General features: G+C 47.7%; 1 protein-coding gene across 1 annotated transcript in view; it reads right to left on the bottom strand.

Annotated features, from left to right (window-relative positions):
* The window catches only part of CACNA1F (calcium voltage-gated channel subunit alpha1 F), a 167,712-nt gene that overhangs the window by 43,735 nt on the left and 106,555 nt on the right, over positions 1 to 17,422 (bottom strand). The window contains exons 31-33 of the mRNA XM_040322711.1: positions 13,536 to 13,619; positions 9,805 to 9,825; positions 1,721 to 1,849 (exon numbers count right to left, since the gene is read on the bottom strand). Coding sequence (XP_040178645.1) covers positions 1,721 to 1,849; positions 9,805 to 9,825; positions 13,536 to 13,619 — 234 coding nt within the window. The remainder of the gene's footprint in view (positions 1 to 1,720; positions 1,850 to 9,804; positions 9,826 to 13,535; positions 13,620 to 17,422) is intronic.

The following is a 17,422-nucleotide window of genomic DNA, read 5'->3' as shown; positions in this document are numbered from 1 at the left end:
TTGTATGTTAATGTTTTGTGACCCCACGTAAATGACGCTCTTATCGAACGGCGCATGCGCGCGCATGCTCACTATCACGTCGAATTTTCAAAGTAAATTACGCCCGCTCAATGCTTAGGCGACGTGAACGTAACCTACGCCCAGCCCCATTCACGGACGACTTACGCAAACGACGTAAAATACGTAGCTGTTCGGACGTTTCCGACGTCCATACCTAACATGACTTACCCCTGCTTTATGAGGGGTAACTTTACGCCGGTCCGACGCCTTACGTAAACGACGTATCTTGATACGCCGGGCGCATGTACGTTCGTGAATCGGCGTATCTAGCTAATTTGCATATTCTACGTGGAAATATACGGAAGCACCCCTAGCGGCCATCGTAAATATGCACCCTAAGATACGACGGCGTAAGAGATTTACGCCGCTCGTATCTAGGCAACTGTGAGGCGTATCTGATTCTATGAATCAGGCGCGGAGATGCGACGCCTCACACTCAGAGTTACGACGGTGTATCTGGAGATACGCCGTCGTAACTCCTTTGTGAATCCGGGCCATAGCGTCTACAAAATAGGGGGTAGTTTTATGGTATTTTTATTAATAATTTTTAGCCGGATTCAGGTAGTGCGGCGTATCTTTTAGCCGGCGTAGCGTATCGCATATACGCTACGCCGCCGTAAGTCAAGAGGCAAGTGCTGTATTCACAAAGCACTTGCCTCCTAAGTTACGGTGGCGTAGCGTCAATGGGCCGGCGTAAGCGCGCCTAATTCAAATGAGGATGAGGGGGGGCGTGTTTTATGTAAATTACTCGTGACCCGACGTGATTGACGTTTTTTACGAATGGCGCATGCGCCGTCCGTGGACATATCCCAGTGTGCATTGCTCCAAAGTACGCCGCAAGGACGTATTGGTTTCGACGTGAATGTAAATTACGTCCAGCCCCATTCACGGACGACTTACGCAAACGACGTAAATTTTTCAAATTTCAACGCGGGAACGACGGCCATACTTAACATTGACTAGGCCAACTATTTGTTCGACTAACTTTACGCCGGGAATCGCCTTACGTAAACAGCGTATCTTTACTGCGACGGGCAAGCGTACGTTCGTGAATTGGCGTATCTTGCTGATTTACGCATTCTAGGCGTAAATCATCGTTCACGCCCCTAGCGGTCGGCGGAACTACACAGCTAAGATACGACGGCGCCCGCCTTTGAAAAATCGGTGCTCCCCAGCCGTAGGTCCCCCAGACAACAAACTTTACACACTTGAGAAATGGGGCTACATGTGCGCCAAGTTTGGGGTCCAGGGGACCTACGGCTGGCCAGTACCAGGTCACCAAATTCACCAGAGAAATTACTGTTTAACATGGGAGTCTATGAAAGGGGTGCCCGGCTTTGAAAAAAAAAAATCGGTGCTCCCCAGCCGTAGGTTCCCCAGACAAAAATCTTTGCACACTTGTAGAGGAGCTACATTTGTGCCAAGTTTGGGGTCCAGGGGACCTATGGTCGGCCAGTACCGGGTCCCCAAAGTCCGGGAGATCAGGCGCAAAAAGGTGACTCGAGTATAAGCCGAGGGGGGCATTTTCAGCACAAAAAAAACGTGCTGAAAAACTCGGCTTATACTCGAGTATATCCGGTATATATTTTTGAAAACCAGAGTTTCGCGTCACATTAACACTTTAAAGTTGGTCATCAGGTTTGGACCCTCGCTGCCTCACCTGGAAGGACTTAATAAAGGTCCACAGCAGGGTACGAATACCTTCCCCTTTACTCAAGAGTTTCACCAAGCGCATGACACGGAAGAGTCGGAAGAAGGTGATGGAGATTCGGGAACTGTCTTCTGAGCTCTAGGAAAAAAGGTTGCAAGATTTTGGTTTTAGACAACATGTATGAGAATGAAAATATATATAGATATGAAAAAAATAATAAGGGCCCCTTGACCCGCCCTGCACTAAGGAAAGGGAGCCTTGACTGCTGGATGCTTGGCAACCAGGCGGGGCGTCAACACGAGGAGGGAGTCGGAGTTGGGGTTGGCTACAATGGCACGAGGTGAGGGGGTGGAGACAGAACTCTAGAAATAGCTAAGCCACGGGCACGTCCCACTAATTACGAAGAATTGACATCACAAGAGTTGTCCACCCTCCCGCCCATGGTGTTGTTGTTTCGTCACAGCTTCTTTGGTGGTTTTACCTGGCCAGCAATTGGCATTACTCTTTGGGCTAAGCCCTCACGTTGAATAAAACCATACCAGTCACGGTTACACCGTGAGCATCTCTAAACAAAATGTCTAGTCTAAGAGACCTGTCTCCACCATCAGTGCGAGACAGGCATTAAACTGACCCTGCAGTGATGGTGGAGACAGGTCTCTTAGACTAGACATTTTGGCCCGGATTCAGAAAGGACTTACGCCGACGTATCTTCTGATACGCCGCGTAAGTCCACGGATGCGTGGTTGTATCTATGCGCCTGATTCAGCAAACAAGATACGCCTGAATTTTGGCTTGATCCAACCGACGTAAGTCTCCTACGCCGTCGTATCTTGGGCGCATATTTACGCTGGCCGCAATGGGCGCTTCCATTGATCTACGCGTCGAATATGTAAATGACCGAGATACGCCGATTCACGAACGTACTTGCGCCCGTCGCTGTAATCTACGCCGTTTACGTAAAGCGTACGTCCGGCGTAAAGTTAAGCCTCATAAAGCAGGGGTAATTCATGTTAGGGTATGGACGTCAGAACAGCCGTCGTATTTTACGTTGTTTACGTAAGTCGTACGTGAATGGGGCTGGGCGTAGGTTACGTTCACGTCGTACGCATTGAGCCGTCGTATCTTAGGGAGTATATGCAATGTGATTCTGAGCATGCGCGCGCATGCGCCGTTCGTTCGGCCATTCATTTACATGGGGTCACGGTTAATTTTAATACAACACGCCCACTACCTTCCTAATTTGAATTAGGCGGGCTTACGCCGGCCCATTTACGCTACGCCGCCGTAACTTAGGGAGCAAGTGCTTTGTGAATACTGGTCTTGCCTCTCTATGTTACGTCGGCGTAGCGCATATGAGATGCACTACGCCCGCTCAAAGTTACGCCGCTCTACCTGAATCTGGCCCAAAATGTCTAGTCTAAGAGACCTGTCTCCACCATCAGTGCGAGACAGGCATTAAACTGACCCTGTAGGGACAGGTCTCTTAGACTAGACATTTTGTTTAGAGATGCTCACGGTGTAACCGTGACTGGCATGGTTTTTGGATTGTTGGGATTTGAAGTTTGTTATAACAATATTGTTTCAATAAAGCTGTGGCCTTGCCCACTTCCAACTTTAAATGGTCTGTGTGTAATTATTGGGGGGGGGGGCAAGGTTTTTTGTTATGGTTGAATTAAGGGGAAGTTAAGCCCAAGCTTCTCAGCAGTCATGTCTATGAAGGTTCTCATGTATCCAGGTCATGGTATGTCTAGTAGTAGTTGGTCATATCATCTGGACTTGTTCTTCGATGTTGAAGACGTTTTGTTTCTTTTCCAAGCCACTTCTTCAGTTCACGTCGGGACAATACCCATAAAATACTCCTGTAAATGTTGGGGTATCTTCCTGAAAGTCATTGGAACTGAAGAAGCAGATTTGAGAAGCTACAAAACGTCTCCAACATTATAGAACAAGTCTAGGTGAATGTGGCAAACTACGACTAGCTATGTGGTGACCACCCATGTTTGTGGGTTCTCATTCTCCCAGGTCATGGTAGATCTAGCAGCAGTTGGTCACATTCATCTGGACTTGTTCTGCAATGTTGAAGATGTTTTGTAGATTCTCACAGCCTCTTCTTTAGTTCTAATGAGTGTCAGGAAGATACCCCAACATTTCTATGCGCATAGGTAACACAAACACCTCCACCAATCACCATGAAATGTGTCAAGGCAGATGTTGATTGTTCAATATCATGATGGTAATTGTAAAAGATGTGAAACCTTCCCCCTGTCCTAGTTACATCACCTCATCCTTCATGTCAGGAAGTCGGCATAGGTGTTAATCCCTCCTAACACTTGGGTAAAGGTGTGAATTGCTGTGAAATTCCTAAAGCAGAGATGTTAAAATAGCATTTTATGGAAGACAGATGGTGATGAAGGCCCACGCCCCTGTTTTGGGATAGCTGTTCCAGTTTGACATACAGTAGATGGCCTCCTGCGAACTGTTGTCCCCTGGCCAAAATGCGAACCTCAATGTAAAAAAAAAAGACCTTTCTCCTAAGAGTGTATAGAAACTGCTTGTCCTATAGAATGTGCACATCTATGTTGAGCAATCAATTTGTTGAGAGGTTGTTTTGTCTCCCCAAGGTACGGCTCTTTGCATTCCTCACTATGCTTCACTGCATATACTGGGTTACATTGCTTGTGTTTGGGTGTTGGGTCTTTGCTTGTTGGGTTTTGGGTCTTTGCTTATGTTGGGTCTTAGGTTGTTGGGTTTTGGGTCTTTGGTTGTTGGGTCTTTGGTTGTGTTTGGATGTTGGTTCTTTGCTGCTGTTTTGGTGTTGGGTTTTTGCTTGTTGTTGGGTATTGTGTCTTTGCTTGTGTTTGGGTGTTGGGTCTTTACTTGTTGTTGGGTTTTTGCTTGTTGTTGGGTCTTTGCTTGTTGTTTGGGTCTTGCGTATTTATTTGTTGTTAGAAGTTGGGTCTTTGCTTGTGTTAGGTGTTGGGTCTTTGCTTGTGTTTAGGTGTTGGGTCTTTGCTTGTTGTTGGGTGGTGGGTCTTTGCTGCTGTTTTGGTGTTGGGTCTTTGCTTGTTGTTGGGTATTGGGTCTTTGCTTGTGTTTGGGTGTTGGGTCTTTACTTGCTGTTGCAGCTTTGCTTGTTGTTGGGTGTTGGGTCTTTTGTTGTGTTCGGTCTTTGCTACTGTTTTGGTGTTGGGTCTTTGCTTGTTGTTGGGCCTTGGGTCTTTGCTTGTTGTTGGGTCTTGGGCCTTTGCTTGTTGTTGGGTATTGGGTCTTTGCTTGTGTTTGGGTGTTGGGTCTTTACTTGTTGTTGCATCTTTGCTTGTTGTTGGGTCTTTTGTTGTGTTCGGTCTTTGCTACTGTTTTGGTGTTGGGCCTTTGCTTGTTGTTGGGTCTTTGCTTGTTGTTGGGTCTTGGGCCCTTGCTTGTTGTTGGGTGTTGAGTCTTTGCTTGTTGTTGGGTGTTGAATCTTTGCTTGTGCTTGGGTGTTGGGTCTTTGCTTGTTGTTGGGTCTTGTGCCTTTGCTTGTTGTTGGGTCTTGGGCCTTTGCTTGTTGTTGGGTGTTGAGTCTTCCCTTGTTGTTGGGTCTTGGGCCTTTGCTTGTAGTTGGGTGTTGGGTCTTTGCTTGTTTTTGGGTGTTGAGCCTGTGCTTGTGTTTGGGTGTTGGGTCTTTGCTTGTTGTAAGGTGTTAGGTCTTTGCTTATGTTTGTGTTTTGGGTCTTTGCTTGTGCTTGGGTGTTGGGTCTTTTGGATGTACAAACTTCTATCTCAATGTATTGTTGGGCTTTATAAGGACACAGGTATGGGATGTTTGTTAAATATCCTTTTGATGCTTTACATTAGAGCTGAAGAGGTGGCTTGGATAAGAAGAACGTCTTTAACAATACAGAAGAAGGCCAGTTACATGTCACCATTTACTACTATCTTTAAATAAATATATATATAGCTTTATGTTTATGTCTGCTACCTACCGGTGTTACCAACCTTGGCCTGGACTCTTGACCAAGATTTTGCCTATTAATTTTGTACCTCATTGCCAACCTCCGGGAATTGATCCTGTACCTGACCTTGATCCTGCACTTGACCTGGTGTCTTTCTGCTCATTTGTTACTGAACTCAGCTTGTGACCTGGTTCTGCTCTGTACTGTTCTGGGTGAAGTTGGGGTGCCCTCATCGTTGTGCTTCTACTTACCCGACACTTCCCAGTTTAAGTCTGCAGTTCCAGCTTTCTGGCACCAGAGCCCTTCCATTCCCCCAGCAGTCCCTGTCTCAACTTCCAGGGGTACTTGGGCAGGAATTGTAAGGAAGGTCACCCTCATCATCTCGGGATCCTCATACAAGTACGTGACAGAGGAGGTGGAAGGAACCATTGGGCACCAGGAGATCAACAATCCCGGTTGTATCAGTTTCCCGCTGGACTTCAGAGTAATGTTTCTCTTCCATAGAGAGGTTCTCAGTGGCACGATATTTACTATTAACTTTTTAGCACATTTTATGTTACTGGCTTTAAGAGCTCTGCAGCTATAGATCACAAGTGGTGTTAAATACACAGGCCCGGATTCAGAAAGGACTTACGACGACGTATCTCCAGATACGCCGTCATAAGTCCGAATGTGCACCGTCGTATCTATACGCGTATTCTGGAAATCAGATACGCCTGAATTTTGCCAAGATACGACCGACGTAAGTCTCCTACGCCGTCGTATCTTGGGTGCATATTTACGCTGGCTGCTAGGGGCGCTTCCGTAGATTTACGTGTCGAATATGCAAATGACCAAGATACGCCGATGCATTAATCTACGCCGTTTAAGTAAGGCGTAAGTCCGGCGTAAAGTTACCCCTGCTATATGAGGCGCAGGTAATGCAAAGGTATGGACGTCGGAAATGTCGAAACAGCCTTCGTATTTTACGTTGTTTGCGTAAGTCGTACGTGAATGGGGCTGGGCGTAGGTTACGTTCACGTCATATGAATGGAGCCGGCGTATCTTAGGGAGTAAATTCGACGTAATTCTGAGCATGCGCGAACATGCGCCGTTCGTTCGGCCCTTCATTTGCACGGGGTCACGCTTCATTATAATACAACACGCCCACTGAATTGGGCGAGCTTACGCCGGCCCATTTACGTTACGCCGCCGTACATATGGGAGCAAGTGCTTTGTGAATACTGTACTTGCATCTCAATGTTACGACGGCATAGCGCATATGAGATGCGCTACGCCTATCTAAAGATGCGCCGATCTCTCTGAATCTGGCCCATTATGCGTGTTCTGGCTTTAAATAAAGGCTTGCCGAAGCCGGCCAAGAGCCTGGACTCTGTCTGCTAATTGCTTAATTACAACCACAGACAAGACTCTTATAGCACAGAGCGGTCCCAACCCCCGCAGGCCAGGAAAGGAAACAAAATTAATAGAATTACTGGCCCAGATTCAATAAGCAATTGCGCCTGTGTAACCATAGGTTACACAGCGCAATTGCTGACTTGCGCCGGCGTTACGAATGCTCCTGATTCAGGAACATCGTAACGCCGACTGCAGCCTAAAATCTGTGTGGCATAAGGCTCTTATGCCACGCATATTTTAGGCTGCATTCTTGCGATGCCCGCTAGGGGGCGCTCCCATTGTGCTCAGTGTATAGTATGCTATTTGCATACTAACACCGATTCACAATGTTGCGCGAGCCCTGCGTACGCAAGTTATGTCGTTTCCGTACGGCGTGTTTAGCGTAAGGCTGCCCCTTCTAATAGTAGGGGCAGCCAATGCTAAAGGATACCCGTCGTTCCCGCGTCGCAATATTTGAATGTTACGTCGTTTGCGTAAGTGATTCGTGAATGGCGCTGGACGCCATTCACGTTCACTCTGAAGCAAATGACGTCATTTGCCGCAATGCACGTCGGGAAAGTTTCCCGACGGAGCTTGCGCTCTACGCTCGGCGCGGGAGCGCGCCTAATTTAAATGATTCCCGCCCCCTACGGAATCATTTAAATTGCGTGCTCTAGCACCGGGCAATTTTGCCGGCGCGCCTTCGCAATTTACGGAGCTACTGCTCCGTGAATCGAGGGCAGCCTCCACCTCTCCCCCCTCTCTCTCACACCCTCCTTCCTTCCACCTCTTACCTCTCCCTCGCTCACCCTCCTTTCTCTCTCACCCTCCTTTATCTCTCTTTCTCCACCTCTTCCTCCTCCCTCTCTCACCCTCCTTTTTCTCTCTAACCCCTCTTTCTATTCCCCTCCTTTCTCTCTCTCTCTCCCCCCCTTTCTCTCTCTTACTCCCTCTCTCCCTCCACCTCTTCCCCCCTCTCTCTCCCCCTCATTTCCCTCTCTCTCACCCTCCTTTCTCTCTCTTACTCCCTCCACCTCTTCCCCCTCTCTCTCACACCCTACTTTCTCTCTCCCCCTCTCTCTCTCTCTCTCTCACCCCCCTCCCTCCTTCCACCTCTTACCTCTCCCTCTCTCACCCTCCTTTATCTCTCTTTCTCCACCTCTTCCACCTCTTCCTCCTCCCTCTCTCTATTCCCCTCCTTTCTCTCTCTCATCCTCCTTTATCTCTCTCTCTCCACCTCTCCCCCTCCCTCTCATTTCTCTCTCTTACTCCCTCTACCTCTTCCCCCCTCTCTCTCCCCCTCATTTCCCTCTCTCTCCCCCTCCTCTCTCTCTTACTCCCTCTCTCCCTCCACCTCTTCCCCCTCTCTCTCTCACCCTACTTTCTCTCTCCCCCCTCTATCTCTCTCACACTCCTTTATGTCTCTCTCTCCACCTCTTCCCCCTCTCTCTCTCACCCTACTTTCTCTCTCCCCCCTCTATCTCTCTCACACTCCTTTATGTCTCTCTCTCCACCTCTTCCCCCTCCCTCTCTCACCCTCCTTCCTCTCTCACCCACCCCCTCTCTCGCTCTCCCCTCCTTTCTCTCTCTCTCACCCCTTCTCTCCCTTCAACTCCTTCCCTCCCTCTCTCACACTTTTCTCTCTCTCTCTCTCCACCTCTTCATCTTCCCTCTCTCACCTTCCTTTCTCTCTCTCTCCACCTCTCCCCCTCCTCTTTTATCTCTCTCTCTCCACCTCTCCCCCTCCCTCTCTCTCACACACTATTTTCTCTCTCACCATCCTTTCTTTCCCGCCCCCTCTCTCACACACCATCTTTTTTCTCTCTCCCACCCACCCTCTCACCATCCTTTCTCTCTCCCACCCCCCTCTCTCTCACCATCCTTTCTCTCTCTCCCACCCCCCTCTCCCTCACCATCCTTTCTCTCCCTCATCATCCTTTCTCTCTCTCCCACCCCCCTCTCTCTTTCTCTCTCACCCCCCTCTCTCACACACCATCCTTTCTCTCTCTCCCACCCACCCTCTCACTGTCCTTTCTTTCTCTCACCATCCTTTCTCTATCTCCCACCCCCCTCTCTCTCACCATCCTTTCTCTCTCTCCCACCCCCCTCTCTCTTTCTCTCTCACCCCCTCTCTCACACACCATCCTTTCTCTCTCTCCCACCCTCTCACTGTCCTTTCTTTCTCTCACCATCCTTTCTCTCTCTCCCACCCCCCTCTCCCTCACCATCCTTTCTCTCCCTCACCATCCTTTCTCTCTCTCCCACCCCCCCTCTCTCTTTCTCTCTCACCCCCCTCTCTCACACACCATCCTTTCTCTCTCTCCCACCCACCCTCTCACTATCCTTTCTTTCTCTCACCATCCTTTCTCTCTCTCCCACCCCCCTCTCTCTCACCATCCTTTCTCTCTCTCCCACCCCCCTCTCTCTTTCTCTCTCACCTCCCCCCCCTCCCCTCACACCTCTGAAGAGGTGGAGCTCTAATAGGATGAGGTGGAGCCTAAAGAGGAAGGGATGGAGTTTACAGATGACGGGGTGGATCTTAAACAGGAAAGGGGGTGGGACAAATTTAGAAGGGGGGGAGGTGCCCGATTTTAGTCTTGTCTAGGGCAGCAGAAAACAAAAGTTCACCACTGCCCCCCCCCCCCTGGGTTGTACATCCGCAGCCAACCTCCATCTCTTGTCTATAGGTGGCTTCAGCTTGATATTAGATACCGGTACATATCATTGGCAACTTAATTCTAAGCTGCAGCTCTTTCTGAAACAGCAGAGAAGAAATCCTACCTCCCCGACATGCCATCCATTCTGAAACACAAACACGATGGAAACCGATGGCGATGGTGAACATCAAAGGTGAAGATGAGGGTGATGATGAAGATGGATCCATGGATGCATGGGACAGTATACAGGAAGATATGATTCAGCACAAACATCAAAAATGCTATAAACAGCTTAAGAGAAAATGTTTAAAAAAAAAAACATGTTTAGAGATACATTTAAAATAAATCAATACATATATAAAAAATATTTTAAGTTAACCACTTAACCACTTAAGCCCCGGACCATTTTGCAGCTAAATGCCCAGGCCAGGTTTTGCGATTCGGCACTGCGTCGCTTTAACAGACAATTGCGCGGCCGTGCGACGTGGCTCCCAAACAAAATTGGCGTCCTTTTTTCCCCACAAATAGAGCTTTCTTTTGGTGGTATTTGATCACCTCTGCGGTTTTTATTTTTTGCGCTATAAACAAAAATAGAGCGACAATTTTGAAAAAAAAATCAATATTTTTTACTGTTTGCTATAATAAATATCCCCCAAAAACATATATAAAAAAAAAAATTTTCCTCAGTTTAGGCCGATACGTATTCTTCTACCTATTTTTGGTAAAAAAAAAATCGCAATAAGCGTTTATCGATTGGTTTGCGCAAAATTTATAGCGTTTACAAAATAGGGGATAGTTTTATTGCATTTTTATTAATTTTTTTTTTTTTACTACTAATGGCGGCGATCAGCGATTTTTTTCGTGACTGCGACATTATGGCGGACACTTCGGACAATTTTGACACATTTTTGGGACCATTGTCATTTTCACAGCAAAAAATGCATTTAAATTGCATTGTTTATTGTGAAAATGACAGTTGCAGTTTGGGAGTTAACCACAAGGGGCGCTGTAGGATTTAGTGTTCACCTAGTGTGTGTTTACAACTGTAGGGGGGTGTGGCTGTAGGTCTGACGTCATCGATCGTGTCTCCCTATAAAAGGGATCACTCGATCGATACGCCGCCACAGTGAAGCACGGGGAAACCGTGTTTACATACGGCTCTCCCCGTTCTTCAGCATCTGGGAGCGATCGCGACGGAGCGGCTATAAACGAATAGCCGCGCCGTCGTCCCGGATCGCTCCCCGAGGGAATCCGCACGCCGCATGCAGCGGGGGGGGGTCACGATCGGACCCCCCACCCGCTAGAAGGCGGGGACGTATATATACGCCCATCTGCCTGTCCGTGCCATTTTGCAGACGTATATAGTCGTGCGGCGGGCGTTAAGGGGTTAAGGACCGAGCCTCTTTCTGAGATTTGTTGTTTACAAGTTAAAAACAGTTTTTTTTTGCTATAAAATGATTTCAAACCCCCAAACATTATAAAAAAACAATTCTAACACCCTAGCCTAGAGAATAAAATGGCGGTCGTTGCAATACTTTCTGTCGCACCGTATTTGCGCAGCGGTCTTACAAGCGCACTTTTTTTAGTTAAAAAAAAAAAAGGACAACAGTAAAGTCAGCCCAATTTTTTTTTATATTGCGAAAGATGATGTTACGCCGAGTAAATTGATACCCGACATGTCACGCCTCAAAATTGCGCTCGTGGAAATGGCGACAAACTTTTACCCTTAAAAATCTCCATGGGCGAGGTTTAATAAAATTCTACAGGTTGCATGTTTTGAGTTACAGAGCAGGTCTAGCGCTAGAATTATTGCTCTCGCTCTACCGATCGCGGCGATACCTCACACGTGGGGTTTGAACACCACTTTCATATGCGGGCGCTGCTCACGTGTGCGTTCGCTTCTGCGCGCGAGCTCGGTGGGATATCCCCTAGGAGGTGATTTGGGGGTTCCTTGTTATTTCCGACGAGATCTAATACCCATCATTTGGAAAATGGCTGTATTTATGTTAATATGTTGTGAACATCAAGTAGATCCTGAAGAAGCCCAATTTGGGCAAAACACGTCGATCCTACCATCGCCTTTGGCTCTGATTGGTTGTATAACAAACTTGGCAGCAGTCATTACATGATTTTCGATTGTTTTCTTAGATTTTCACCGTGAATAATAAATATTGTTGTTTTTAAATACATCACCCTTATGTGTACTATTTTGTTAGGCATGAAAACCCCCCCCCCCCCCTTACCCCCCCCCCCCCCAATTCATGTGTCTCCCCTAGGAGGTGATTTGGGGCTACCTTGTTATTTCTGAAGAGATCCAATACCCATCAATTGGAAAAAAGGCCATAATTATATTAGTATGTTGTGATCATTAAGTAGATCCTGAAGAAGCCCAACTTGGGCAAAACACGTCGATCCTACCATCGCCTTTGGCTCTGATTGGTTGTATAACAAACTTGGCAGCATTCTTTACATGATTTTTTTTTAGATTTTAATCGTGTATAATCAATATTGTTGTTTTTAAATACATCGCCCTTATGTGTACTATCTTGTCAGGCATGCAAAAAAAAATACCCCCCCGCATTCCTGTGTCTCCCCCCCCCCCCCCAATTCATGTGTCTCCCCTAGGAGGTGATTTGGGGCTACCTTGTTATTTCTGAAGAGATCTAATACCCATCAATTGGAAAAAGCTCATGATTATATTAATATGTTGTGATCATCAAGTAGATCCTGAAGAACCCGATTTGGGCGAAACACGTCGATCCTACCATCACCTTTGGCTCTGATTGGTTGTATAACAAACTTGGCAGCATTCTTTACATGATTTTTTTTAGATTTTAATCGTGTATAATCAATATTGTTGTTTTTAAATACATCGCCCTTATGTGTATTATCTTGTCAGGCATGCAAAAAAAAAAATACCCCCCCCGCATTCCTGTGTCTCCCCCCCCCCATTCATGTGTCTCCCCTATAAGGTGATTTGGGGCTACCTTGTTATTTATGAAGAGATCTAATACCCATCAATTGGAAAAAGGCCATAATTATATTAATATGTTGTGATCATTAAGTAGATCCTGAAGAAGCCCAACTTGGGCAAAACACGTCGATCCTACCATTGCCTTCGGCTCTGATTGGTTGTATAAGAAACGTGGCAGCATTCTTTACATGATTTTTTTAGATTTTAATCGTGTATAATCAATATTGTTGTTTTTAAATACATCGCCCTTATGTGTATTATCTTGTCAGGCAGGCAAAAAAGAAAATACCCCCCCCCCCGCATTCCTGTTCCCCCCCCCATTTATGTGTCTCCCCCTAGGGGGTGATTTGGGGCTACCTTGTTATTTCCGAAGAGATCTAATACCCATCAATTGGAAAAAGGCCATAATTATAGTAATATGTTGTGATCATCAAATAGATCCTGAAGAAGCCCAACTTGGGCAAAACACGTCGATCCTACCATCACCTTTGGCTCTGATTGGTTGTATAACAAACTTGGCGGCATTCTTTACATGTTTTTTTTTAGATTTTAATCGTGTATAATCAATATTGTTGTTTTTAAATACATCGCCCTTATGTGTGCTATCTTGTCAGGCATGGAAAAAAAAATACCCCCCCCCCCCCCCCCCCCGCAATTCCTGTGTCTCCCCTAAGAGGAGATTTGGGTGTTCCTTGTAATTTCCCAAGAGATCTAATACCCATCAATTGGAAAAAGCTCATGATTATATTAATATGTTGTGATCATCAAGTAGATCCTGAAGAAGCCCGATTTGGGTCGAAACACGTCGATCATACCATGGCCTTTGGCTCTGATTGGTTGTAAAAACAAACTTTAAATAATTTTACCAGCCCGGCACTCACATTGACTTCTGTCACCGCGATATCCACCAAGCTCCCGACCACGATGAGGGCGTCAAACGTGTTCCAGGCATCGCAGAAATAATGCTGAGGAGAGATGAAGGAGAGCAGCAGGTTAGATAGAGGCGTGACAGACCTCGAAGACCCGCCCCTTTTCTCACACTTTTTGTTTACATGTAACAATCATTTTTGTTGCTAGAAAATTACTTAGAACCCCCAAACATTGTATCTTTTTTAAAAAGATGTCAACCATGGGCGTCCGCACGTAGGGGCAAGTGGGGTCCCCGGGAATCAGGGATCGGCACATTCAGCACAGTGATGTCGCTATGGGGGCGTGGGCAGCCAGCGGGGTGACACCATTAAGGTGCCGTCTTGCCCCCCCATCAGAGTAGTGTGACTGCGGGGGGGGGTGAGAACTCGGCGGCGCTGTGACAGGAGAAAGGCGAGCTGTAGGCCGTCAGAGGTTTCGCCCGCTCGCCCCCCCCTTCTTCCATCAGGGAGAAGAGACGGCGACTCTCACCAGGTTCCCCGTCCAGCTTCCTGCCCGCTCTGTTCCTTCCCCATTGGTCATAACTGAGGGCCAATCAAAGGAGACTAGGAGAGGAGAGCATCATGGGACATGTAGTCCGGAAGATTGGTGACCCCATTTTACATTGGGAGAGAGCCACGCTACCCAGCGCCACCAGAGAGAGCCACGCTATCCAGCGCCACCAAAGAGAGTCACGCTACCCAGTGCCACCAGAGAGTCACGCTACCCAGCGCCACCAGAGAGTCACGCTATTCAGCACCACCAGAGAGTCACGCTACCCAGCTCCACCAGAGAGAGAGCCACGCTACCCAGCGTCACCAGAGAGAGAGCCACGCTACCCAGCGCCACCAGAGAGAGCCACGCTACCCAGCGTCACCAGAGAGAGAGCCACGCTACCCAGCGCCACCAGAGAGTCACGCTACCCAGCGCCACCAGAGAACCTCGCTGCCCAGCGCCACCAGAGAGCCACGCTGCTCAGCGCCACCACAGAGAGAGTCACGCTACCCAGCTCCACCAGAGAGCCACGCTACCCAGCGCCACCACAGAGAGAGCCACGCTACCCAGCACCACCAGAGAGAGCCATGCTGCCCAGCGCCACCAGAGAGAGCCACGCTACCCAGCGCCACCACAGAGAGAGCCACGCTACCCAGCGCCACCAGAGAGAGAGCCACGCTACCCAGTGCCACTAGAGAGCCACGCTACCCAGTGCCACCAGAGAGAGAGCCTTGCTGCCCAGCGCCACCAGAGAAAGATATGCTACCCAGCGCCACCAGAGAGAGCCACGCTAGCCAGTGCCACCAAAGAGAGCCATGCAACCAAGCGCCACCAGAGAGAGCCATGCTGCCCAGTGCCACCAGAGAGAAAGCCATGCTGCCCAGCGCCACCACAGAGAGTCACGCTACGTGGCTTACGTGTGTGTGTTCGCTTCTGGGCTCGAGCTACCGGGGACAGAGGCGTTTTACATTTTTTTTTTATTATTTTATTTTTTATTTTACTTAACTTTTTTTATATATTTTTTTGATCACTTTTATTCCTATTACAAGGAATGTAAACATCCCTTGTAATAGGAATCAGTGTGACAGGTCCTCTTTATGGAGAGAGGCGGGGGGGGAGGGGTCAATAAGACCTCACATCTCTCCTCCAGGCTGGAAAGCGTGAGGTTGGGGAAAAAAAATTCACGTATCTCAGGCCGACAGCCGCGATTGCGGCTTTGTTTACTTCCGGGTACCCGGGGGCGTGATGTCATAACGTCGCGCCCGGGCCCTCCGACGGTCATAGAGATGACTGGAGACCATCTGGTCACAGGAAATCTCTATCCTCCTCATCCGGCGGCGGCCGAATCATTCTCCGGGCCTCCGATGGCACGGGAGAGTTCGGAGAAGCACCGGATAGCGGCAGGAGGGGGCGGGGGAAGTCTAGTAGGTAGATTCACAAAGAGTTAGGCCGACTTATCTACAGATAAGCCGACCTAACTCTGAATCTAAGCCGGCCTATGTTTAAGTGTATTCTCAAACAGAGATACACTTAAACATACCTAAGATAGGACGGCTTGCGCCATTCTATCTTAGGTTGCAATGTTTCTTTTGCCCGCTAGATGGCGCTGCCATTGCGGCGGCCTAGATTATGTAAATGAGGGGATACGCCGATTCCCGACGATTTACAAGCGTACGCCGGGCCTACACCGTCGAGTTACGTCGTTTCCGTACGCGATAGGCCGCCTAAAGTTAGTCCACCTATGAGGTGGAATAACAATGTTAAGTATGGCCGCCGTTCCCGCCGCGAGGTTCGAATTTTTTACGTCGTTTGCTCAAGTCGTCCGCGAATCGGGATTTACGTCGTTTACGTACGCGTCGAAATCAATAGGCCCGTACGGCCTACTTAGCCGCAATGCGCACTGGGAAATGTAGTCGCCCGGCGCATGCGCGGTGTAAAAAACGTCAAAAAACGTGAGGTCAAGCCTCTTTTCAATAATACACGCCCCCCTCCCAGTCATTTGAATTAGGCGCGCTTACGCCCGCTCGTTTTAGGCTACGCCGCCGAAAATTTGAAGGTCAGTGGTTTGAGAATCACTAATAGCCTAAATAATTTAAGGCGGTGTAGCCGAAAAAGAGGCCGTCCTAATTTTAGGCGCCCCTACGTGAATCTACCCCTATGTATATATATATATATATATATATATATATTTATTTTATTTTTTTATATTTTATATATATATATATTTTTTTTTTTTTTATAACTGCAAAAATAAATAAATATTTGCATTAATTAATTTAAAGTTTTTCCATCCACCTGGACATTTTTATTTATTTTTTTAAATAACATCCATCGTGTGTAAAAACATTACATTTTATGCCCATTGCTCGTTGTAGGTGTGCGCCACCTGGTGGGTATTAGTTGATACTGCAGTGGAGGTTTAGTTCCTTGGAAATTGACCTTACATTGGAACTTCACACTCTCCCCGCATGCATGCTTGAGGATAAGGGCAGATGGATTCAAAAGAAGTAAATGCAACATGATGAATCATCTGCCCCTAGGGTTAGACGATGGTCACGACCAGAAACGCTGGGGGGGGGGGGGGTAATTTCTCTACAAAATAAGGCAGAGACATGGATGGGGGGGGGGGGGATGTTTGGTTGGTGGAGCTCAGATGCCGTAAAGATCCACTTTAAGACGCATCATACCAGGGATGAGCTTTGGGTTCAGGTTGGGCGTGTACCCTGTACTTATTCCTCCCAGAGGTCTGGGGGCCACCTGCTGGGGTTGCACACCCTGCACTCTGTACACAGCACACCCCTGGACTCTGCACTCTGTATGTAGGACACTCCTAAATTCTGCACTCTGCATTTAGCGTAATGCTGAACTCTGCAATTTGTACTTAACGCACTCCTGAACTCTACACGCTCTACGTAGCGTAATAATGAACTCTGCACTCTGTATGTAGTATCATCCTGAACTCTGCACCCTGTACTTAACAGACTCCTAAACTCTGCACTCTGTACGTAGCATAATCCTGAACTCTGCAATATGTGCATAGCACGTTCCTGAACTCTGCACTCGGGAAACATAGCGCACTCCTGAACTCTGCACTCTGTACATAGCACACTCCTGAACTCTGCACTCTGTACATAGCACACTCCTGATCTCTGAACTCTGTATGTAGCACACTCCTAAATTCTGCACTCTGCATTTAGCGTAATGCTGAACTCTGCAATTTGTACTTAACGCACTCCTGAACTCTGCACCCTCTACAAAGCGTAATAATGCACTCTGTATGTAGTATCATCCTGAACTCTGCACCCTGTACTTAACAGACTCCTAAACTCTGCACTCTGTACTTAACAGACTCCTAAACTCTGCACTA

The sequence above is a fragment of the Rana temporaria genome, chromosome 9 (genome assembly GCF_905171775.1).
Source record: "Rana temporaria chromosome 9, aRanTem1.1, whole genome shotgun sequence".
In the NCBI taxonomy this organism is placed as follows: domain Eukaryota; kingdom Metazoa; phylum Chordata; class Amphibia; order Anura; family Ranidae; genus Rana; species Rana temporaria.
This window is presented reverse-complemented; position numbering and strand designations above follow the sequence as displayed.